The sequence below is a fragment of the Jatropha curcas genome, chromosome 6 (assembly GCF_041381405.1).
Source record: "Jatropha curcas cultivar XTBG-Jc1 chromosome 6, XTBG_Jcur_1.0, whole genome shotgun sequence".
NCBI classification, from domain to species: domain Eukaryota; kingdom Viridiplantae; phylum Streptophyta; class Magnoliopsida; order Malpighiales; family Euphorbiaceae; genus Jatropha; species Jatropha curcas.
In genome coordinates this window covers 29,858,711-29,881,828 of record NC_143156.1, presented here as the reverse complement: position 1 = coordinate 29,881,828, position 23,118 = coordinate 29,858,711, and the positions used below count along the sequence as shown (strand labels likewise).

General features: G+C 31.6%; 2 protein-coding genes and 1 long non-coding RNA gene across 5 annotated transcripts; 2 read left to right on the top strand and 1 right to left on the bottom strand.

Moving 5' to 3' along the window:
- Positions 1 to 3,427: 3,427 nt before the first annotated feature.
- SYN1 (Rad21/Rec8-like family protein) lies at positions 3,428 to 8,896 on the top strand. 3 transcript variants are annotated; one of them, XM_089723503.1, is made up of 19 exons: positions 3,428 to 3,495; positions 3,600 to 3,658; positions 3,754 to 3,798; positions 3,902 to 3,921; positions 4,030 to 4,106; positions 4,342 to 4,462; positions 5,418 to 5,493; positions 5,597 to 5,675; positions 5,916 to 6,028; positions 6,505 to 6,575; positions 6,672 to 6,827; positions 7,058 to 7,226; positions 7,315 to 7,397; positions 7,475 to 7,658; positions 7,764 to 7,842; positions 8,018 to 8,160; positions 8,287 to 8,371; positions 8,464 to 8,576; positions 8,691 to 8,896. In XM_089723503.1, exons 1-19 carry the CDS (start codon positions 3,428 to 3,430, stop codon positions 8,771 to 8,773), a joined length of 1,824 nt encoding a protein of 607 aa, XP_089579629.1. In that variant the 3' UTR covers positions 8,774 to 8,896. The 3 variants fall into 3 exon arrangements, with proteins under 3 accessions (XP_089579629.1, XP_089579631.1, XP_089579630.1); XM_089723505.1 differs by lacking the exons at positions 3,428 to 3,495; positions 3,600 to 3,658; positions 3,754 to 3,798; positions 3,902 to 3,921; positions 4,030 to 4,106 and having other exon boundaries at positions 4,229 to 4,462; positions 6,669 to 6,827; positions 7,312 to 7,397; positions 7,740 to 7,842; XM_089723504.1 differs by lacking the exons at positions 3,428 to 3,495; positions 3,600 to 3,658; positions 3,754 to 3,798; ... (1 more) ...; positions 4,030 to 4,106; positions 4,342 to 4,462 and adding an exon at positions 4,526 to 5,265 and having other exon boundaries at positions 6,669 to 6,827; positions 7,312 to 7,397; positions 7,740 to 7,842.
- Positions 8,897 to 9,818: 922 nt separating this feature from the next.
- Positions 9,819 to 11,224, top strand: LOC105645813 (uncharacterized protein At5g39865). Its single transcript, XM_012231524.3, has one exon. It carries the CDS (start codon positions 10,146 to 10,148, stop codon positions 10,905 to 10,907), a length of 762 nt encoding a protein of 253 aa, XP_012086914.1. The 5' UTR covers positions 9,819 to 10,145; the 3' UTR covers positions 10,908 to 11,224.
- A 6,946-nt stretch (positions 11,225 to 18,170) lies between these two features.
- LOC149495921 (uncharacterized) lies at positions 18,171 to 20,642 on the bottom strand. The gene is made up of 2 exons (XR_016321411.1): positions 20,226 to 20,642; positions 18,171 to 18,453 (listed from the first exon to the last, which is right to left on the bottom strand). It is a non-coding gene; the product is annotated as an uncharacterized LOC149495921 (long non-coding RNA).
- Between the last annotated feature and the right edge of the window lie 2,476 nt (positions 20,643 to 23,118).

Genomic DNA, 23,118 nt, shown 5'->3' with positions numbered 1-23,118 from the left:
TGCCCGACGGATGGGCTGTGTGCACTGATTGATAAAGATATGATAATATTGTGATATTTGAGCAGGTAGATAGCCCAATTTTTAGGGGAGGTGCTGCCGAAATTTTGACAGAATTTAGACAAATTTTAATTAATAATATAACAAATAAGCTTATTAGATAAATTTCTACAATTTGATACATAATAAATAAAGTGCTTTAACTACCTTGTCATTATCATAGTTTATTATTATTATTATTATTTATTTTATCGTTGCTGTTATTGTTAATATTATTTATTTAATTATTTAATTGCATTTGAGAATGGATGTTTAATTGTACATTGCAGTCCAATATGTAATTGATCGATATGTCTGCATTTAATCGCAATGTTTGATTAATTGTGTTGTGATATTGCTGTGCTTTGCTTGTGTGGAATTGGGATGAAGTGGGTCACCATGGGTTTGTGAGACCGTTACCGTTATATGGATCCTGATTACCGTTACCGTTATATACCGTTACTGTTATATGGATCCATTACCGTTAGCCGGGTAAATGGGAGATCGGCGCTCCCGTGTGCACCTACCGTTACCGTTACCGTTAACCACGGGTTGGCTTCTCGTCGTTGCGCACCGGACAGTCTAGATTTGATTGCAGCCCGCAGGGTGGCCTCCTGTTGTGAGCGCTTGATGATCTAGATTGGATGGAGACCACCGGGTTGCCTCCTGTTGGTATGAAAAAGAAAAGAGAGAATGGAAAAACAATGAGAGGGCTGGTCAAGTGAGGATTAAACCGGTCGGCCAGTATGGGGGATCGGCTCCCTGGTGCACACGTGAGAGGATGGGCCATGTGGGAGGACGGCTCATCGGGGGTTCGGTGACTCCACTGACTAATTTCCACGTGATGTGATTATATGAAGATGTTAATAATTGTGAGTGCTGGTGATATGCCATTTGTGTGACTGGCTGTGTGAGCATATAACTAGTCGGATGACTAAATTGATATATTCATACATTTGTGTGAATGCGTGTGTTGTGCAATAATTATTATTCATTAATAAACTCACATCTCTTGTTTAAATCTTCCAGGAAGTAGCATTTTCTAAATCCCAGCTATAACTCTGCTCCTTCACTGTTAAAAAGAGATTCTTTAATTTTAATGTTGATATATTAAGTAGATAAATGTCTGAAGACTTATCTGTATACATCTGTTAGTGAACTCCGCAGTTGTAGAATTTGTGTGCAATTAGTCGTGTATTAACATAGACGACATAATTATGTGAGCCCATATTAAAAATATGATGTATTGTTAATTGGGCCCGAACTGTAGAAATGTTGTAATTGATAAATTTGGGCCGAAATTTAATAGAATCTTAAGGTTTATTTTTCTATAATTATAGGCTGAATGTTTTAAATATTATATTGAGATAATAGTTATTAGTGATTCAGGCTTACTACGGGCCTCGGGGGCCTTAAGCTTACCTGGGCCCTAGTGCCGGTCCGGCCCATGGAAACGGGTCGTGACACTCCCGCATTGTGCCGATTACTTTATTTGCTATGCATTATATTTTATTTCCAAAAAAAATTCAAATGATAAATTTTTACTAAATGAATAATAAAAATTTAAATTTTGAAGCCTTTTAAAGTTTATAAGCGTAGCTCAATTTTTATGTTTTAACGATGTAAAAATACCCTATACAAAATACATAACTTCCGTAATTAAAGTAAAAGAATAAAGGCATGTAAAAGTAAATTAAATAATTAAATGCTAATTTTTTGGATAGATTAGTGTAATAGTTTTTTTATACGGAAATTAGTGTATATATATAAATATATATATGGAGAAAACTATTACACAATTCTTGAAACTAAAATATATAAAAAAAATAAAAAAATGTGTAAATATAGATAAGAGAAAAAAAAATTCAAAAGTATAATTAATAATTATTTTTGTAACTATTAATTAAAAATAATAGGGTTTGTAGATATATGTGTTTGTAACTATTAATTTATTTACCTAGATATTGAGTATTATTTTCCTATTCAACACAGGACACTAATTAAATTGCTTTTTATATTTTCTTTTGTTTAAAAATCTATGGACACATCCAATTTGAATTAATAAAGCACTGGCTAAATAAACGATCCCTCATATACAAGCAGCATATAAGCTAATATGCACCATTTTTTTTTTCTGTCATGCATAAGCAAAGTAGACATTGTAGATACGGAGGAGTTGCAATTCGTAATACAATAATTTGCAGTGCCAAAATTTACATATGTTTCTACCTTCAAATCTTAGAATTGCCATATCATATACATTAAGATAAAATATATAATTTTCAAACTAAATAAAAGTTATACAATATAAGTAAAAAAACAAACAAATAAATAAATGTTATAATAAAAGAATTTCAATCTTACGGTTCAAGAAATTAAGTTGGAGAGTACCAAGAAGATTGAGCCGAAAGATGACACTTCATGGCTTGATTTTGTGATAAACACAAGATTAACACTACTAATTATTATTGAAATTGTGTTAAATAAATAGATTTTGCTTAAATTTAAAATTATTGTTTTTTTATATTTGAAAGTAAAATTTACATTTATTGTTTTAAATTTATATAAATAAAGAGGAGGTGGAGAAGGAAACGAGGGTGAACCAAAGCAAGCAGCTGATCTGGTACGGCCCAAAAGACAAAATAACAACTTAAGGTCGTTGCATAAGTTTCTACTAACGTCACCTGACGGTTGACAGCAAACTGTAATACCTTCGTCGACGAGCTTAGCGTGGTATTGCACATGTCTATCCGCCTACAACGCCACGTAATAAATAGTACCAAAAGGTTCATTTTACTGAGGTGACTTTATCATGAAACAATTCCTCTGCAACCTGACAAAATCTGTGTCATGGCGGGCGAGTGCAGTTCGTTTTAAAAAGAGAATCAAAATTCCCGCACTCCTTTCTCATGCGATCTCTCTCTTTCTCAAAATAAATTTTCTTCTTCTTCTTCTTCTTCTTCTTCTTCTTATTATTATTATTATTATTGAAAGCCATTATCGATTTCTCTTTCTCCTCTGTTCTTCTAATAGTGAAACTTAAAGTTATTAAGAATGTTTTATTCTCACCAGCTTCTTGCTCGCAAAGCGCCTCTAGGACAGATATGGTGACCTTCTATTTTCACTTACTTTCGCTTTTAGTTCGTTTTTTATGCCTATAATATGTCTCTGTTTTCTTCGATAAAATTACAATGGCTTCGCTGCTTTATAGATTTTTGGATTCTAAACTAGTTTTAACTTATTTCCATTTGATTTTTGAAGATGATAACGACTATTTCTGAAAATGAATATCAAGTTTTGTTAATAGTTCTCTGTTTTTGGCGATTAGACTAACATTCAAATTCTAATGCTTAATATGAATCTCTGTTTTCTCTGCTTCATGTGACGAAGGATGGCGGCAACTATGCACGCCAAAATCAATCGAAAGAAGCTAGACAAGCTCAATATCATCAAAATCTGGTTATTCCTCTTCTTTATTATTTCTGTTTATTTTTATCTCAAATTCTATTAAAATTTTGGTCTAGTTTATTTTAACTATTTTGCGTTTCAACATCGGGTTACAGTGAAGAGATTTTAAATCCTTCTGTACCAATGGCTCTAAGGCTCTCTGGAATTCTCATGGGTAATTTCTTCTTTTCAGTTTCTCTTTTGTTATCAATTTCTGCTTAAATTATACTAACAAGAACAGGACATTTTTCTTTTCTGTTCTTCCTTCAGGTGGAGTTGTTATTGTTTACGAACGAAAAGTGAAACTCCTCTATGGTGTGACTGCTAGTCTCTTTTGTCGCTAATATTTGAAGTTCAATTTCTGTTTATTCAATATGTGGGGATGAGTTAACAGTTTTTAGTGTGTGTTTCTTTGCAGATGATGTGACCCGTTTACTGGTAGAAAACAAAACCATTTTCTCTGTTTTTATTGTCACTTTTTAAATTTCCTTGTTCAGTGCTGATTTTAAATCATATAGCGTTGCATGTTAACTTTTCGTTTATCAGGTTGAAATAAATGAAGCATGGAAAGTAAAACCAGCTCCAGACCCTACCGTACTTCCTAATGGAAAATCCCAGGCCAAGTCTGTCACTGTTTCTGATCTTCTCTTTCCTTAAATCAGCGTATTTTAGCAACTTATTTCACTAAACCAGCGCGCTATAGCAAAGAGAATATGTGCATCTTAGCATTGTAAAAGACCAGTATGTAGTAACAGCTGTAGGCCTTATCGTTCACGGTCTCTCGTTCGAGGGTAGCAAGGTCAAATCAAATTGCTTGAGTTTCGTTCTGGGTTAATTTGTTTGTGTCCATGTTTGCAGGAAAGAAGCTGTGACTCTGCCAGAGAACCAAGAGACAGATCTGGGAGATATTGAGCGATCCGTTAATTTCTCCAATGCAACCGCCACAATTGGGTTCCAACAGACTGCCTATTTTGCCATGGTAAATTGATATTTATTCAGCCTTCTACGTATGGTTTAAAAATTACAAGCATACTGTGGATAATGGAGAATCAATAAGTTGAATGGAATATTTTCTAGGGTGTTTTACTTCCCACTTGTTCAAATAAATTGTTTTGGGTTTTAGTCAAGTAATTATATTAAATTTATGGATTACTCTGTTATCTAAAGGCAGTCAAGTAATTAAATTAAATTTATGGATTAGTCAGTTATCCGAAACCGTTAGATGAAAGTTAATGGATTGCAGTTTCTTACCTTGAATATGATAGTAAATATGCATTATCATTGATGTGGATGTATGATTATGTTTGCCTATGCTTCTCTTGTATGGTAAAGCAATTTTGATCATGTAACTTTATCAATTTGAGGTCCGAAATAAATCCTCTGCTAAACTGGAGCTGCAATTACTAGCATGTCAAAAGTGGACCTTTTCAAATCTAGATTCAGCGAAAAACTCTGAAGTTTTTATAGGATGGTGATCTCATAAATTTCTCCTTTTTTTCTGGTTATTAGTTCACTTCACCCTTGTTCGTTTGAGTCACTTTAATCTAGTTGAATCACGATATTTTACCCGGGATAATTCTTTAATTTGATTATTTTTGAGTTTTATGATTGTTGATGCCTTCTTGATCTATTACTGTTACGTACAACCTTGTTAGTTCTTCCTGTTTAGATGAAACCCTGTAACATTCAAGAGACAAAACTAGTGTCCTTGTTTCTACATCTTTCTATTTCTAAAAACGTTTGCTTAGTGTGATAATTATGATTTTACTCTGTTCAATGCAAGTGAGTTAGCAAGGGACTACATCACATTCTTAAATGGCATTGTCATTTAAACTTTCATTTTAATAAATTGCCTCAAAAAGTTAACTGTGAAAATTTTCGCATTGCTCCATCGAATTAATTTCTAATCTCTACATAGCGTTCTTCATGTGCAGCGACTCGATGATGTTGATGAACCCTATATTAACAATGATCCAAGGGAGGAAGATGTCTCCCGGCAATTACATCAAGGTTTTTTTTTTTTTTTTCTCTTTAATTATTCCTTGGCTTGTCCATTTCCCTAGCTATCGATTTTATACTTGATTCCTAAAGCTAATCAGCGTTTTTCCCTCAGCTGATGCTGAAAATATCAAATTGTTTGAGAGTTTTGATTTATATCAGGCACACTCAGAGACATACAATCGCTTTGAAAGGTGATTCTACACCATGCTGCAAATATTTTCTTCTGGTTGAAGTGATTGATTTTGAATTACAGCGGTTCTAGATGAGTAAAATTGAATAAAAAAGGAATTAGGAAATTCAGTCTGCAGTTCACAAGGGATAGCGCTTATATTCATTAATTTACGCTTTAAATTTCACAAGGGATGTCGCTTATATTCATTAATTTACAATTTAACCTCAAAACACATATATCTTTGTTGCTGATATGGCAGATTTGACATTGAAGAAGATGAGGAGACACAACTGAACTTCACCTCAGGAGAGCATATGGAGACCCCAACTACTCTCATGCCCTCCCCACCCAGACAGGATGAAGCTCCAAGAGGTCAGTCATAACTAAATATGTGTATCTCAAACGACATGTATTATGTTAACCTTTGTTTCTTCTTATTATTTAAAACCACCTTCGGCATCTTAATGTCAGAAGTTATGCAATAAACACATGGAACCTTTTCTTTTCTTCTTTCCACTATTTATTTGTTTTTTTTTTTCTTTTATTTTCCTGGACTGGAAAGTGCAAATATCATAATTCCAGAAAAGGGAAAGATGGTGTTTCTCAAATTTTTGCAGTGAATTTCTTTACCTTTATTTTCTCTGTGATTGCTTGGTCTAATCTTTCTTGGTTAGATTTTTGAAAATGACAATGTCAACCTGTGCGTTTGTATCTCAAACAATTTGTTCTTATTCTTCCACATTGCATTGTAGGTGTGGTTATTCTTCCCATTAGTGAATATTTATACCAAAAACATCCACATAAGAAAACGTTTAGCTGAGTATGTACATTAACATTGCCTACTGCAGATGAAGAAATCCAAGACCATCCAGAAAAACAATTCAATCAACAAGCTGATGAATGTAAAGCAACCAGACCGGTAAAGTAATTTAAATAAAGCTACTCCATGGCTGATCATGTGAAAGTAATAAAAGGTAAATAGAGTTAACTGACCTTGAAGAAGGGGATGAAGCAGGATCAGCAGAAGCAAGGACTAGTTAAGAGGAAAACAAGAAAAAGACATGCAGCCCCTGCAATGGATTATGAACAAACCATTATTCCTGGTCCAATATACCAGTCATGGCTTCAAAATGCTTCTGATATTGTATCAAGAAGAGGAAGAAAAAGAAAGGTTTGTCCTTGATATCCAGCATGGTTCACATTCAAATTTGCCCAAAGAATTGTTTTACCATCTTACATGTCAGGAGATAATTGGATATATGGTTAGCTTGAGAATGTGCTGTGTTACCTGTAATTGTTTTAAAAAGTTTCAGTTATCTTTTCAAAATATCCACCTTGCAAGACAGACGTTACAGTAACAAAACAAAAGCAACTTTTGTTACTATACTGGATTTATTTCAGGCACGCAGGGATATTATGTCTGAAATGAAGGTTGCTAACCTCATGGATGTTCCACCCACGGTACTTGTTGATAATTTATGGACAAATGAAAATAAAGCAATCTATTATCCAGCACCTCTTCTGCAGCTCTGGATTAAAAGTACCCAAAGTCCCCATGAATCACCTTCTGGTGAGAGTTTACATATGGTTGCTTTTGAGATTATCATCTTCAAAAAGACAATGGATTAGTAAAATTCATATTCTTCTTCTCTAAGCAGTAAGTACTTCCCTACCCTTGCCTCCAGAACCATCATCATCATCACCACCAGAGAGAGGACATTATCAAGGTTCAATGGAACATGTAAGTCACTCCAAAAATCTTAGTCTGTTCCAAGGAGAAACATTGCAGCCTATCTAATTCAGTGTTTGGACATGAAGCCCTTTGAAGATTTTTACAGTGGAGTTGGCTCTCAGTCACTGGGTGTTTCCATAGAGAAACAGCGGAACACCGTTGTCAAAGATGACATGCCAATGGAAATCCTCATGGGAGAGCTAAAAAACAACCTTATGAACAATGGTAAGAAGATAACTGAGGCCAATCTTGTGACACCTGGAAATTCTGGTAAGTTACACGTCTCTTTCCTCATGCTATGCTTCACATTTATAACGAGAAGTAATTAGACTATGAATATACGTACATAAGTTTTTGCCTCATGCAAATTTACAGCAGATGAGGTAAGATCCATCCCAAGCTCAGGATCAGGACATGGCATGCCATTACATCATTTAGAAGTTCATTCAGGAAGGTCAGGAGAGCATCTTGGTGTAATACCATCTAGAATGATAATTGGAGTTGTATGAGAAGTTCATTTTAATTTTTATATATAGCCATTGAATTTGGCTTTGTAACTACGTATATATATTCTTTAATTGAAACTATATATGTTCACATGTATTGAAATTTCGAAGCCCTGACGACAGATCCAACAAGAAAAGGCCTTACTCCTCTTCTAGACACAGTGGCAGTAGCCTGGAACCAGTTGAAGAAGAGAATTCAAGGCAATTTTCAGATCCGAATTTCAGATTATCAAGGCTGACTGAAAATGACCCAACACCTGATCAAGGTAAAGAGATAATATTGTGACCTATCTCTTTTATTGCAGCAACTTTGGCTCTTGAAATTTTAACCTTTTTTTTTTTTTTTTCCTTGGTGACTTTGAATCCGTGGCATTGAACTTTCTTTTCCACAGAACTACTGGTGGAAACTGGACCTACACAAACTCAACTTCCAGTCATCAGTCAGCCTGCAGACAAGATGACTGATACTATCCGATTGTACTGCTCTTTTGAGATTCTCTAATGTCCTTGGTCTTAATATCTATTATTTGATTAGTTGACTGATATTACTTGGACTTAAATACCTACAGGCAAATGAAAGCACATTTTGAAACTCCAGGAGCTCCTCAAGTAGAATCGTTGAACAAACTAGCTGCTGGAATGAACCGAAAAGGAGCAGCGATGCTCTTTTATCAAACTTGTGGTATCCATACATATAAGTTCTTTCCGCGCCAATTACATTAGAGCTAGTGTCCATTTTTTTGTTGCTTAAATTCCAACAAATTGAAACTGGGATAATTTGCCACTTCGGGTGTAGTTCTTGCTTCGCGTGACTTCCTAAGAGTTGAACAAAAAGTGCCTTACGGGGAGATTCTCATCTCTAAAGGAGGAAAGTTGTGATGGATATATATATAAGGTCAGCACTCATTACTTCTTGCATATGTCTATACTTTTCAGAATTTTCTTTTGTGTTTATGTTCTATAATAACATGGTTAAGACTTAAAACTTTACTCATAATACAATATTTCTTCCATGATACAGATTATTTTAGGCAAAAACCAGAATATAGACAGCAGTTCTCAATTATTAGCATAGTTAAAATATATAAACTGAGAATACACTTGTCTCTAGTTCTTAGAATACATTCTGTTACATACTATTTCTATGCCAGTGTAGTATCCTGGTGTAATCTGAAATTTACCCCTGTCTTTGCAATTAAATTATAGGACTAATATTGCAATCTTTTTTTTTTTTTTTTTTTTTTTTTTTTTTTTTTTTTTTTGCCAATAGTTGACATTCTGAATGTTAACAGATAATCAGAAATTTTGTCATTAGTTTTGACTCTCCTATTCTTTTTCTCATTACCATTATACTTGTTGTGGAAATATCCCGTTACCAAAAAAATTATTTGTAGGAAAGCAAACAAGATTTTCTTTTCAATAATTTTCCATAAAAGATTTGTAGCGTATTCCGTAATTTTTATTTAGCTTGTTTTTATAAATTTTCTCTTTTAATTTCGAAATAAGATAAAATTGATTTAGAATGAAGAGCACATGTCCTCATATATATGTATAAAATTAGAGTAAATATGTGTTGGAATTATCAAAATTTCCAAGCAAATAAAGTATTAAAATCCTAACTTTCTCCTTGTTTGAGTTATGAAATGATGGTGTTTTGAGTTATGAAATGATGGATGATTAAGATTCATCAACGATTGAACAAGATTAAGTTGATTAGATATACATTTTTGTTATTTAGGCTATAATAGCAAATATAGAAATGGCAAGTACAAACCATACCATTATGACACATTGGTTTAGAATTTAGACTCGTAGCAATTTATACTGTACTGTGTACACAAATAATAAAATTTCAATAATGATCCCTTAGGTGTTTTTGCACGTGCTTTGCACATACAAGTAAGTTCCACATTGGCAACTGGGAAGCAGAATTTATGGCACTTCCTCTGTTCTCCAATTAATTTTTTTAGGATTAGCAAATCTCACTGCATCCCCACAACAAAAGAATTTCAAAAAATGGCTCCAATCTTTTATCAAAATACAAAAATCCCAAAAATAAGCTACATACCATTTTAGTTCCTAGCTTACCCAAAACCCCTCTCTCGTATTGTATTTTATATATAGTTATATACATACACCAATCTATAATAAAAGGCCTAGACCCCCACCACAACCCCATTGTATAACCCTAGCCAGCCTCATTTCTCCACCAGTCTCTCTCTCTCTCTCTCTCTCTCTCTCTGTTACTCTAATGTGGCCGGAGTGGTTGAGATCACCAAGCAGGGCTCACATTTCAGCAACAAAGCCACCGGCGACATCGCAAGGTCCGCCAAAATCACCAAGGTACTTCTCTTGCTCTTCTCTCAAAGACGTCAACACCCTTCTTCTAGAAGAACCACAGAGCAGATCCATATGCAAACCCGAATCGCCTAGAAGCCCCTCCGTTTTCCACCGGGTTCGGATTGCTACCTCGCTCCTCCGTAACCACCGCTACCACTACTCAAAACCACCTATCATTTTATCATCACCAGCTAACAGTGATGACCATGACCTTATTCTCTACTTCACTACCCTCCGTGTTGTCCGTAAAACCTTTGAGGATTGCAGGACTGTTAGATCAATCCTCCGTGGATTTCGCGTCCCAATCGACGAACGAGATTTGTCGATGGATGGTAGGTATTTAGATGAGTTGCAGGCAATAACAGGGTCTAAAAGAGTCTCATTGCCAGTAGTTTTTATAGGAGGGAAATATGTCGGTGGGGCTGAAGAGATTAAAGAGATGAATGAGAGCGGTGAGTTGAAGAAGTTGATCCATGAATTACCGTTTGTTGAAACTAACGTCTGTGAGCTTTGTGGAGGGCTGAGATTTATTCTCTGCGAACATTGCAATGGTAGCCATAAGATCTATATAGAGAAGTATGGGTTTAGAAGCTGCACAGTTTGTAATATCAACGGTCTGATTAGATGTCCACTGTGTTTTCCGGTGAACCTGCGGCGCGCGTCATTGTCATAGTAACCCGACAATATAATAAGAGGAGAGAAGGTAAAGAGAGGTTTTTTTCCAATTTTTGTTGTGTAATATAGGATAATATAATAGGAAAAAATATTTGAATTATCCTATGTGGAATTAATTTGGTTAGCATCATTTCATGGGAATTGTTTGTTTATAGACTCACCAACAAGATTTTAATGATACCACATAAAAGCTTTGTTCTCTACTTGTAAATATTTTAGATGTCATTTATGTTTCTAACAAGCTTTGGTGATCATGTTGGTTGATTTTAGGAGCTCTAAATACCTATTATATATTATACTTTCTTTTTTCATTCATGTCTCAAGGAAATGTGCTTGACTCTATTTGTATTTATTTGTATATTGTCGTTACATGGAGGGTGATTAAAGAAATAATTAATTTTTTTAATTACAATAAAATCATGGATAATTTTATTAATTTATTCTTTATTTCAAAAATAAGGATAATTTATGAATATAGTTATTTTATTTAATATAAATAAGTATAACAATCATTATAAAATGATTTATATTTAGAGGCAAAGATAATAAATGTTTAAGTAATTTATTTTTGGTTAGAGTAATGTTATACAAATACGAAAGCCAGTTGAGTATTCGATTATGTTTAGTATTGTTTAGTATAGAGTAAGCAATGTAATAAGGAAAGGAATGGAATAGGGAAATGGAATTGAATTGAACAGGGAACAAAATTACTATTCATGTATTTTAGTACTTACCATGAAATTTGAAATTCAAATTCCAATCAACTGTTTGATTGATATATACTGAAAGGAATGGAATGAGAAATTTGCAAAATACCAAAATAATAATAATAATAATAAAATTATTAAAATAGATACAGAGAAGTGCGCAAGGGCATGTAATTAACTGAATTACATCTAAAATCAGATAATGTATTTAGGTTAATTTGAGTTAGCCAATAAATTAAGTTACAATTTTAATTAAAATAATATAAAAATCAATTTAGAGTGGAATTATAAATATCAATTTTACCTATTTAATTAATTTAAAAATCTTGTAAATATAGACTCATTTTGTTTTTTATCATCTAGGATTTGAAATGAGACGTTCTAACTAATGATATATAGCCAACATGAGTAGCTTTAAATACCAAATGAAAATTACTTTGTTTGTTATCTAAGCATATCCAAGACGACAACTCAGCTTTTTCAAATTTCTTATTTATTTCAAATTTCAAATTACTTTAATAATATTAGAATGAATTAGATGTGGGTAATGCATATCCAGCATTTATTTATTTGAATTTTCTTTTTAAGGGGGAGAATTATTTTCAAAGAATAAAATTACTAAGAGGTTGTTTAAATTGATGGAGTTATAGATTTATCATTTCATATTGGTTGAGAAAAAAAAAATAGTAGGCTGAAATTGTATGGGTTAATAAATTTAATCATGACGTCAATTTCACCACTTTAGATGAAAGAGAAATTTCAACTGAAAAAATTGTAATTTCTTCAATTTCATTGCTTTTTTTTATTTTTTTATTTTTGTTAATGTTGGAATTCTAAATCATTTAATTTTACTCTGAAAAAAATCCTTTAATTCCATGAATTTTGTTTTGTAATCAAATGATGAATTGGGAAATTTCATGATCCAGTGAATTTTGTGAAAATTCATGAATTTTTCACATTCTGAGCACTGGTATCTCACTCTCAACACTATTACCTTAATGACCTACGAATTTAATTTAGTGATAAATATATATTTGACCTAATTAGATGTTCAGGTATTAACCATGTGTGTTTTAATTAGTCTTTTCGTTAATGCGAAGAGTTAAAAATCTCGAATTCAAGTCTTTCAAACACGAGAATTTTCACTAATTTAGTGAGTGAAATGAAAGACTATTCGAATTGTGAGTCCATCGTATTATGGTAAGTACATATCCATTTGGATTTTTTTTCTCTTAAAAAGGAGAATTATTTTTGAGGGAATAAAATTATTAAAACAACATTATTAGAACAATTACTCATATACCTATATTTGCTTTTATTTTTTCTGAAAACATTTTTCTATATTTGCTCTTATATTTATTCATCGATTTTTGCTAAACTTTTTTTATAAGATAAGTGAATTTAATTTGTTTTTAGGTCTGGAGACTATTTATATTATTGAAATTCTATTAGTGAAATATTAATGTTTATTTTTAAAATAATAATAATAATATAATAATAAAATAAAACATAGAGAAAATCCTAAAAAAAAAAAAAATTAAAGGTTATGGTAAACATATCTTTAGTGCTCCTTTGCCTCTATTCTCTTCTTCAATTAGAATAGGTCCAAAAGTAACAAGTAATAATAGTTCTGTTTGGTTGCCCCACTGATTTAGAAACCCAAAGAGCCCATGTTCTTTTTGGGCCTTCATTTCTGGGCTTCCGATTTCTTATTCCCATCCCAATGCACTTCTCATTTACCATTAACTTAAACAATATGTTATAATTTAATATTTTCCCATTCTTTTTATACAGAAAAGGTTTCAATTTTAAGTATTCTTTTTATATAAAAGATTTTGCCTTATTTGATAACTTTGAAAACCATGTCAATATAAAATATTTATTTTAGTTTTTCGTAAAGCTTTTAGTGTGGAAGATTCCCAAGATAGTTGTAGACAAAGGTGTAGATAAGCATTTAATGTGAGTAAATTTTGAAAAATGGATTTTTTGCATCAATTTCTAAAAAAAAAAATGTGCTTGTATAGATTATATGAACACCGATTAAAATGGAATCTGAATAGAAAAAAGCAACAGAATTTTCAAATTGACCATATTAAAAGGAATTCTTGCAGATTTTACCGAATATTTAAAAAATTGTGCCAAAATCTAAAGTACATTTCCAATAATAAAAGGTAATTGAAAAGTTAAATGGGCACAAATTTTCATATTTCCTCACAATTTTACTAAATAAGGAAAAAAATGAATTTCTCTCTACAGATCAAAGCATAAATTTTATTTCTGCAATTGTTTGTATTCCCTTTTATTCCAACAACACAGCTAAAATCTAACTGAATGTTGAAACATAATTTAAAGCATACAATGATATTAGAGGGGATAATTGAGATATTAGGAGTAAATTAGGAAAAAAATAATTAAAAAAATGATTATACTTTTTTAATCTTAGTGAAAAATTAGTTATTCTTATATAAAAAGAGAACGTAGGGAGAAATATCCAATATTCTCAACAAGAATTCCTAATCCTAACAAATACTCTTAATTAAGCTTGTTCTTCATCTTCACTCTCTCTTCATTCCCCAAAAGAACAATTTTGATTTATAAATTATATGTTATTTTTTTATACAGTTTTTTTCTTCTCATTTACGTGAGGATTGTGAAATTTCGAGTTTGAATTTACCATAGGTTTTACCAATTTAGTGAATTGAGAATAAAACTACCCATGTTGTGTAGCACGCAGTATTATTTCGACCATTAGACCTCATTATGAATAAAAAAAAAAAAGATCAAACTTAATTCATCAAGTCATTTTGTTTTAAGATCAAACTTAATCTATGGAGAGATTGAAATTGCAATTCCAAGAATATTCTTCTAATGACATTGCAACACATTCATGTGAGTTAGCTGGATTCAGATCCCACCATTTCCCTTACCAAGAAGCAAAATGCCAATGGCTTGATGGTCCAACCACCACTCATGTTACCTCCATTTTCAACACACCAAAATGAAAATTTTGAGTTGGATAGTGCCATCTAAGAATTAAATAAAATTATTTAACATCAAGAGATATTACAATTTTACTTTTCAAACCTCCTAAAATGAAATTTTAGGTCTCCTTCTTTTTTTATTATCATATCAACTTAAATATGGTTTTAGGTACCCATCATCTTGATTAGGACTCCCCTATTCTTCTTCTTTTTTTTTTTTTCCCTTTATTTTCATATTTCAAAAAAAAAAAAGATTTTCAAAAAAAAAAAAAAAAAAGAAGATCTTTATGTGACTTACAAATCAATACTAACAAGCACCACCAAACAAACTCACTATTCTCTTTCAATAGTTACCTTATCCCTCAAGTGTCAATGAAATTGGTTGGTCCAAAAAATTCCCGTTACTTGCAAATAAATGGCACATAACTTTATATTTGGACTGTCTGAATAGTAAGGATGGTGACTCATGTGTTTTTATTTTTTTCATAAATAAAAAATTATTATTATTCTCTTCTCTTTTCTTTTTTATCTTCTTAAACGGATTAAAAATTATAATTCATAAGGTTTGAATTCAGCAAAAGACATCTATCAAATTATGAGTTTGGTCCAACAAAAAACACTAATAGAAAAGGACAGTCATGAACCCTAAAATGAGATTAATTTCATATTTAGAGAGAGAGAGGATACTTGAGAAGAAGCTAAAAAAGAGAGAGAGAGGTATCCTTATATATAACTTAATTCTAATTTTGATGTTTGCGAAAAAAAATATTTTTGTCTTCATTTAAAAAAAAATTAATTAGGTTCAATTTAGTTGATACCAAGTATATGAATTCTTCCATTAAAAAATACGGTAAATTTGTATTATTTGTGGAAAGAAAATGTCATCTTTATCTCTTTAGGGACAATCCAATTATTCCATGTCTCGCAACAGGTAAGACTTGTTCAAATGATAGATAAGTGAAAATGACATTTATGTCATGGTATAAAAAGCTAGAGTAAATGAGGCAACCCATTCTTTACTTCACTCCCTGTTTGGCTCAACCAGAAAAAGATAACAATACTGTCATATGTCTGTCTATTTATCAATTGATTGGCACAATTATTCAATTTTGATATGGATTGTATGAAAAGACTAGGTCTTGGTCTGTTGCATCCCTTCTCTACAAACAGATTTCCACCATCTCCCTTCCATGTTCTTGCTTCTCTTTCAATTTAAAAGCTAACAAATTTCTTTCATGAAAATGTTTTTACTCTCTCTCTCTATATATATATAGAGCAAGTGCAATTCAATCTCCAAGAAATGCACTAATCGGAGAAATCAAAAATATTTACGCTCAAGGAGGAATTTTTTTTTTTAAGAAAATACGATTTTTAAAGTTAGATTATAAAAAATATTTTTCTTCATTTATAAAGTGTATTTTTGACTGATATAGAGAAATATTTTTGGCCGGTATTTTTTTTTTCTTATGTTGAAGAGAAATCGAGAATGAAACCTCTTACTTTTGGCACTCTTAAAAGTATGAAAACATTAAAGAGGCACTTGGTTAGCAAATTCTCCACAAACAAACACCATTTTCATTTTCATGCTCTTGCTTCTCTTTCAACTTAAAGCCAACAGATTTCTTTAATAGAAATATTTCTAGTGTAAAATATAAAAACATTTATATTTAATATAATATTATATTATATTATAATTAAAGAGGAGAGTCAGTTGATAAGTGATTTTTTTTGTTGTTGCTTATTTCCTTAAAATTGGTATATTATTTAATGTAAAATTGCAGAACAACATATGTCATGTGAATATCAATGTGGAGTATATTTATTTTAATAATAACTTATAATGTTTTTCTCTTAGAATAGTTCACATGAAGCTTGACATATGAATGTCACTACCACACCTATATATTTTTCATAATGTTTAAAATATTATTTATTATATTGACCCATTGCAAATTAGTATAATTTATTTTTAACTTTAAAATAATTAATTTCACACCCACACCAATACAAACTATTTTAATTCATTAATGATTCGAGTTTGATTCGCATTCAAAATATTTAATTATTTAGGCACGATTTATATATATATATATATATGAGAGAAAAATTATTAATTTCTTTGTGAAAGGAGGTAGCTTTGGTGTCAAAATTATGGATCATAAACAAAACATGCTCATATATCAAGCAAAAAAGATAATAAAATGATCCGAGTTTAATCTTATTGTTATAGGACAGCGTTTGAACAGTTAATGTTGTACGAAACGTTATTCAAACAGTTAATAAATTCCCGATATTAAAATAATTAACAGCTATTAAAACAGTTAACTTTACCGATCAAACTCAATGTAAGGAGGATATTAAAATAATTAACAGCTATTAAAACAGTTAACTTTGCCGAACAAACTCAATGTAAAGAGAAAAACCGGTACAAGCAACTCCAAAAAAAGCAAAATTATATATAAACAAAAATTTTGTCTGCAACATCTTAAGACCCATATTGCTTTCTGGTGTTTCCAATTATCTTTATGGAAGCAACAACTCTTGTTCACATTTTGCATATTTCTTTCTTTTTTTTTTCTTTTAGCATTTAGCCATCAATCATTTACTTGCACTTCAACTATTGAATTTAATTATTTATAGAGTTATCTAAAGATAGGGATATATAAAAATTTAACATCTTATCTTTTATTTTGAGATCATTTAAATTTGTAGATTAAAAAAATTGTTTCTCAGATTTGATTTTAGTTATAAATTAATCTCTTGTAAATATAATAATTAGTCCATCAAATTTCATCCCGGTTAAATTATTTAATTATTTTATTCAAAAAATATCATTTATGTTTTTTTTTAATATTATAAAGTTATAATGCACTTATCACGGGACTATGCTTTGGTATCCTAATTTCTATGCCTATTAAATAACATATATGAAATTATAATTATTACTAAATTTAAGAGACTAAATAATTATTTATCATTAAAAAATAATTAATCTAATTATTTTTCTTTCCTCTTGATCTAAATTTATAATGCAGGTTAGGTAAGATGTAATTACTCATAATTAAATGTAGTCAAATAAATAATACTAAATTAAAAATTGATTATGTCATATCAAACTTCATTACAAATTACAATCTTCTAAAAGAATATACTAATGAATTTTTTTTTTAAATAATTTTGATGACAAAACAAAAATTCCAGTCATCCACGCAAAAGCAACTATGAGGTGTGAAATGGAAAATTAATTAATATTAGTATCAAATTTTGGAAGGTTTGGTGATATATATCTCTCTTAAGTCTAGTGGATTTCCCCTTTGGTCCTTTAGATTAGATTTTTCCTTGGTTAGATGAGAACTCTTTTTTTTTTTTCTTTTTTTTTTTTGTATATAAATAAAAAAATGTTGAGACACTTGTTTGAATCGAATTGGAATTGCAGTAGTGTCACGACCCGTTTCCGTGGGCCGGACCGGCACTAGGGCCCAGGTAAGCTTAAGGCCCCCGAGGCCCGTAGTAAGCCTGAAACGCTAGAATCTATTATCTCGATAGAAAATTTCAACATTCAGCCCATATGAATATGAAAGATAAACCTCAATATTTTATTAAATCTCGGCCCAAATTTATAAGCTACAACATTCCACAGTTCGGGCCTAATTAACAATGCATCACATTTATAATATGGGTTCACATAATTATCTCATCTATAATAATAAATGATTAAAAGTATACAAATCCTACAACTGCGGAGTCACTAACTGTTAGTATACATAACAAAATAATTATGGAACTAGGAAAAATTCTTTATTGCCCTACGCCGAAGAAACATAGCCTAAATCCGATTAAAGGAAAAACCTACTTCCTGAAAAATCAAACAAGACATGTGAGTTTTCTAAGAAGTAATAATTATTGCACAACACACGCAGTCACACAAATGTGTACACATATTAATCTAGTCATCCGACTAGTTATATGCTCACGCAGCCAGTCACACAAATGGCATATCACCAGCACTCACAATCATAAACATCTTCATATAATCACATCACGTGGAAATTAGTCAGTGGCGCCACCTGAAACCCCAACGAGCCGTCCTCACACATGGCTCGCCCTCTCATACATGTGCACCAGGGAGCCGATCCCCCATACGGCCAACTGGTCTAATCCTCACTGACCAGTCCTCTCATTATATTTCCATTCTCTCTTTTCTTTTCCATACCAACAGGAGGCAACCCGGTGGTCTCCATCCAATCTAGATCATCAAGTGCTCACAACAGGAGGCCACCCTGCGGGCTACAATCAAATCTAGATTATCAGGTGCGCAACAACAAGAAGCCATTCCTGTGGTTTTCCACATAATCCATATCATCAGGTGCACACGGGGGCGCCGATCTCCCATTTTCCCGGCCGACGGTCAAATATCATATAACATTCGGATCCATATCACAGACCGTCCTCACAGACCCACGGTGGTCCACTTCATCCCAATTCCACACAAACAAAGCATAGCATTATCACAACACAATTTATCAAACATTGCAATCAAATGCAGACATATCAATCAATTAAACATCGTAATGCAATGCACAATTAAACATCCAAAATCAATGCAAATAAGTAAATAAATAGTATTAGCATTAATCAACAATAATAAAATAAATAACAATAATAACAATAATAATGAAAATAATAAATAAATATGTAAGTAATTAAATGAATAATAAAGATAGTAAATTAATCAGAGCACTATATTTATTATGTACCAAATTATAGAACTAATCTAAATAAACTTTTTAATTATGTTGTTAATTGAAATTTAGTCTAAATTTTTATCAAAATTTCGGCAGCACCTCCCCTAAAAAAATTGAACTATCTACCTGCTCACATATCACAATATCATTATATCTTTATTAAATTTTAAATTAGCCACTAAGAACAAATGCTTCAATTAAACTAACATTTAATGGATACATCTATTAAGAAATCCAATTTTACAACTTAAGATATACCAACTAACTAATTCCTAGCAAGAATTAAATCTACTACTATAAAAATTCCATATCAAGCAATAATCTATATAAATGATTGAAAATAACTGCTGCCACTGCCCAAAGTTTCTCAATTCTTATCAAACTTAGTCATTCGAACCTCTACATCCACAACAAGTTATGAAGAGCGCATTTATTCTAACAATATAAACTTGGTTCAAGCAAAAATCCATGATTTCCTCTAACTAGAAGTTGCCAATATATCAAAGAAATCTTAAGTTATTGATAAAATTCATGCATTATATGTTACTTAACCCATTTCCCCTTAAGAACTTAATTTATAACTTCGTTTGCATTATACCACAACAATTATTCAAGCTAAATAGTTAAAATAGCAAGTTGCCATTTCAGGTTTATCAATTCTTTCACCAAAATATGCATTAAACTAAATAACTTATTCACTTGTATAAGGAATTTCAGTTTATAAATCAATTTAAAGAGTAAAATCAAAGCTTCTAATTATTCACACTCAAACAGTAGCAAATTTAGGGATTTATACTCTACCCAACTTGATTCATGCATCAAATTTATACTCTTGTTCAAACAATTCACTAAATGTATCAAAGAAGGTTGAAATCCGACTTACCCAGCTGAAAAACGCACTAAATACTGAAATTTCCCCGTTAAAGTGACCGGAAGCAGCTCCCTTGCTCAAAAACCATTTATATCGATGCTAGCTCGATTGGAAGTGAAGGGAACAATGGCTGAAGGAGTTGCACACCGGCTAAGGGCAATGTCGTCGGAAAAACGAAAGAACAGGGCTGGTTGAGCTACTGTCCCGATGGGAACGCAAAACCGCAGTTCCTTGCGCACTGTGCCAACCGGAACGGGAAGAGAGCGAGGGCTGCTGCAGTGAGGAGGCGACAACGAGGCCGGCGATGGTCTCAGGTGGTCGGAAAAAGAAAAACAAAAAAAAAAAAAAAGAGAGGGGGAGGGCTGTCGCGCGCCTGGCGCTGGCGCAAGGAAGAAGAAGGAAACGAAAAGAAAAAGAAAAGAAAAAGAAAAGAAAGAAAAAAAAAAAATCTTGGGGCTTCTAGACCATTCCGGTTCGATTCGAACCGGTTTGGTCTAGTTTAATGATTCGCCTCAATTTTTGCTCGGTTTGCAGTTTTTTTCACTTGGTTTTCAAGCTATTTGTTTGGTTTTCGAAAGATCAATTTGGTTTTAAGGCCCGGTTCGATTTATTTTAATTATTTAGTTTGGTTCCATAATATTTTCTCCATTCACTCAATATAAATAAAATATGAACAATTATGATATTTGATTTTTAGGATAATTAATTTATATATATTCATAACAGATTAAATTGCTTTCATATTATTTCTTGAAAATTTTTAACAGTTCTCAAATCGAAAATTCTGACAATATATTTGGGCTTGGGCCCAACTCACAACACTTTGGACCCAAATTTAAGATTGTTTGGTGTTTAAAGCCCATATAATCAAAAATCGAAATTTTTGATTTAATAAAAATTTAAAAGTTTTGAAAATAAAAATTCGGAGTATTTCAATCTCCCCCCCTTAAGACAATTCGTCCTCGAATTGAAATCTAGCAAGGGTAATAGGAGCAGAGATATAGGTGATTCTAAAGTCATAGGAGATACTCCAAATATTAAAAAGTCAGCTCAAGAGCGAATAAAATAGGCCGAGTGAAGGGAATAGGTAGGGCGTTCTGATTGTTCTCCTACCGCCAATCATCCGACTTAGTGCCAACTAGCTAAAACTTACAAGAAACTTGAGTTTATTCCCTAACTCTCCAATCACTCTCTTCAGACAGCTACTGAAATCTTTAGAAAATCTTTCTTTGATTAAAGTTTTATCTTAAAATCGTTTTAGCAGTAAGTTGCATATATATATATATATATTCCGGATTATATGATTTCATTTTGAAAATTTAGATATTCCTTCATGAAAACCAAGCATATAATTTTACAAAAAGCGAAACAATTGAAATTTGATTTATTTATGGTAATAAGAATTAACTCACATAATTATTAGAACTCTTCTTGATCAAGAATTGAAAACCTTATTACTTTAAAGCAAAATTTCAAGAAAAATTTTCCTTTGTAACTCATGTTGTCTATAGTATCACAGGGCGACTCGAACTCACTCTCTCCCAGTTCTTATCTATACAAGTTCTATTCCCCCCTACAAAATTCTTTCCTTATGTTAGTGCAGCTATTAGATAGCTCCTGAGTCACCGCACCCCTTAACTATCTCACTCATTTAAAGATTTTGACCCTTTGCAGCGCTTATTCCTTATGTCACCTTAATACTTATTACTAAAATTAAATTTCATAACAATACCTTTTAACAGTCCTTGTTTCGGTTCATGATCTTGACTTTTTTTTTTTTTTTTTTTTTGGGGTAACCTTTTACTCTATTTGAGTTACTCATTAACATACCTTAAGATATTAGAATACTCTCACCAATTATTTCATCTACTCTTCCCCTTTTATACTACTTATCATTGTAATTCATAAGTTATTTACTATCAGCATCTCATCCTACAATTATTATTTATCCTACATACTCTCTTATTAATTATTTCGCCCACTCAGTTTCTTTTGTACTACTAATCATCATTATTCATGATTTATCTAATCACCAACATTTTAACCTAACCTTTATTGCTTGCCTTAAATATTTACCTTTTAACTAGTTCTCATCAATACTAACAAAATTCCTTTAGTCCCAAGGTAATGCTACTTTACCATCCAAATATCACATCAAATTGATCTCATTAACTTCTTAAGAGTCTAATTTACATATGCTAATAACTTCTTTACTCTTTTGTCCAAATTCTCCTAGATTACAATTTCAAACCATAGTGCTAACATTTTAATTAGTCTCATTTAACCAAGTATTAGGTACCATATGTGGAACTATTAACTTAAAATTAGCATCTATCTATTACTTGCTTATATCAAATTTTAATTCAATTTACCTGTCTCACCTATCTAAAACTAAACATATATTACTACTTGTCTTATTCTTCTTTTCAAATCTTCTTTCTAATTTTACTATCCTCATAATCATTTCATTTTATACTCTAATCCAATTGGCCCCGTGATATAAATAGACAACTTTTCAAAAATAATTTCTATATAAATAATCAATTTCAAATTTTTTTTTATCATAACACAATTTAAATTCAAAATAAAAACAGGGTTTTAAATTTAAATATGAAATATCAAGTAAATAAAACAATAAAGAGAAATTCTAAAGAAGTTCAGTAGCCGAACTGAATACTAAAATACCGATTCCTAATCACCCAAAATTCATCAATCCACTATACAATTAGAAAACCTATTTATTCTCTACACTATCCTGTTCACTGATAGGAATAGAGTTCACATGAAAAGTAGTGTACTGGGTGATCAGGCCAATCCACTACCATCAGGTATTACTCTATTCCCTAGCTTAAGGGTTGATACCAACTCTGGCCCCTATAGGTATTGCAATGGGTTCATCCTACTA

Excerpts from the sequence above, each read along its gene's own strand:
- SYN1 (XM_089723503.1), top strand. The coding sequence starts at position 3,428 with ATGGCGGCAACTATGCACGCCAAAATCAATCGAAAGAAGCTAGACAAG. Across the intron at positions 6,029-6,504 it reads ACAGGATGAAGCTCCAAGAG|ATGAAGAAATCCAAGACCAT; the intron begins GTCAGTCATAAC and ends TGCCTACTGCAG. Across the intron at positions 7,843-8,017 it reads TTAGAAGTTCATTCAGGAAG|ATCCAACAAGAAAAGGCCTT; the intron begins GTCAGGAGAGCA and ends CCCTGACGACAG.
- LOC105645813 (XM_012231524.3), top strand. The coding sequence starts at position 10,146 with ATGTGGCCGGAGTGGTTGAGATCACCAAGCAGGGCTCACATTTCAGCA.